Here is a 1,213-nt window from a genome sequence, read left to right as displayed (position 1 = left end):
TGTCATAAAAAAATCGGATACGAGTCAGATGGGTCAAAAAAATCAGATTTGCCTGCAGTGTGAACGTAGCCAAAGTCGTGTCCTTCAACAAGTCGGCGTTCTCACTGGTGGGGCAGAGGGAAGAGGAGAAGTTTGCATCCAGCTGGAAATTGTTCTTTATTTACATCTTATGGCTGCATCACACGCCGTACACGTCCAGGAGGGATCGCATCCYCACACTGCTGAAAGAGAAGAAAGCATGAAGAGGGAGCTTCTGTTGCAGATTAAATCAGAGCCCACTAATTAACAGATTATCTGCTCACCGGAAGAAAAAAAATGTGGTCAAAGTTCTGGGATGTCTGATATTTTGTGACTCGTGACAGCTTTTCTGCAAATCACGGTGCTGATTCTTCAGTATGTGGTGACAAACACTGAATGTTTAAAACAGTTGGTCAGTCGTGCAAAATAAAGGACTGCTGCAAATAAAAATAGATGCCACAAGAAAACAAATCTTGTAAATTTTTGGTGTGCTGAGATCAATATAGGCAGAGAATAATTCAGGAAGTTGGGTTCTGATTATTTTATCTATTTGTTTTTATTTAGGTACATGAGCTTTATAACAATTTATGAACTTGCTCTGAATCTAAAAATGCAAAAAAGCAGTTAGTCCATGAACGGCGCCCTCTGCTGGTTAAATTGTAAGAAATTCAAAAAGGTGACATGATTATAAACATACTCTTTTTATTCTGTTAGCTGTACATATATTATGTTTTACATTTAAAAAAGACAATGCAACTCATTAACTTATTCAGAAAGTTTCAGTGCTCATTTAGTTTCTTAAGCTATGAATGTAAACAGAGTAAAACAATAACTACTTTTAGCATTAATTTGATGATACTGAATACAGTGCTGGCTCTAGCCATTTTGGTGCCCTAGGTGARTTGAAGCGCAACCCCCCTCCAAAATTATGTCCCACCCACCCAAATTTAAACTCCTAAAAACAAGTTCGACAGTGAAAGGTACTATTATAAACTTGTAYGGATTGTCTAAGTTATAAGGATTTTACATCATTTTGCAGGTATACGGACATATAGGCCAATCTCACAGATTTTTTCAAGTCTTACGGATTTTTTCAAAACCTCATTTTCAAAATTATCTAACATGTAGGCCTGTAGGATGATTTAAAAAAACATAATAAATATATAATATTAAATAGCCATCTTCCAACCTGTTC

At 36.3% G+C, this 1,213-nt stretch overlaps 1 protein-coding gene across 1 annotated transcript in view; it reads left to right on the top strand.

The window, feature by feature from the left end:
- tmem177 (transmembrane protein 177) overlaps positions 1–489 on the top strand; it is a 3,389-nt gene extending 2,900 nt beyond the window's left edge. The window contains 1 exon segment of the mRNA XM_014021734.1: positions 76–489. Coding sequence (XP_013877188.1) covers positions 76–242 — 167 coding nt within the window. The 3' untranslated portion in view covers positions 243–489.
- Positions 490–1,213: the final 724 nt, after the last annotated feature.

Source organism: Austrofundulus limnaeus, unplaced genomic scaffold (genome assembly GCF_001266775.1).
Source record: "Austrofundulus limnaeus strain Quisiro unplaced genomic scaffold, Austrofundulus_limnaeus-1.0 Scaffold303, whole genome shotgun sequence".
In the NCBI taxonomy this organism is placed as follows: Eukaryota; Metazoa; Chordata; class Actinopteri; order Cyprinodontiformes; family Rivulidae; genus Austrofundulus; species Austrofundulus limnaeus.
Note: the sequence above shows the minus strand (reverse complement) of the source record. Positions and strands in the feature narration are given on the sequence as shown.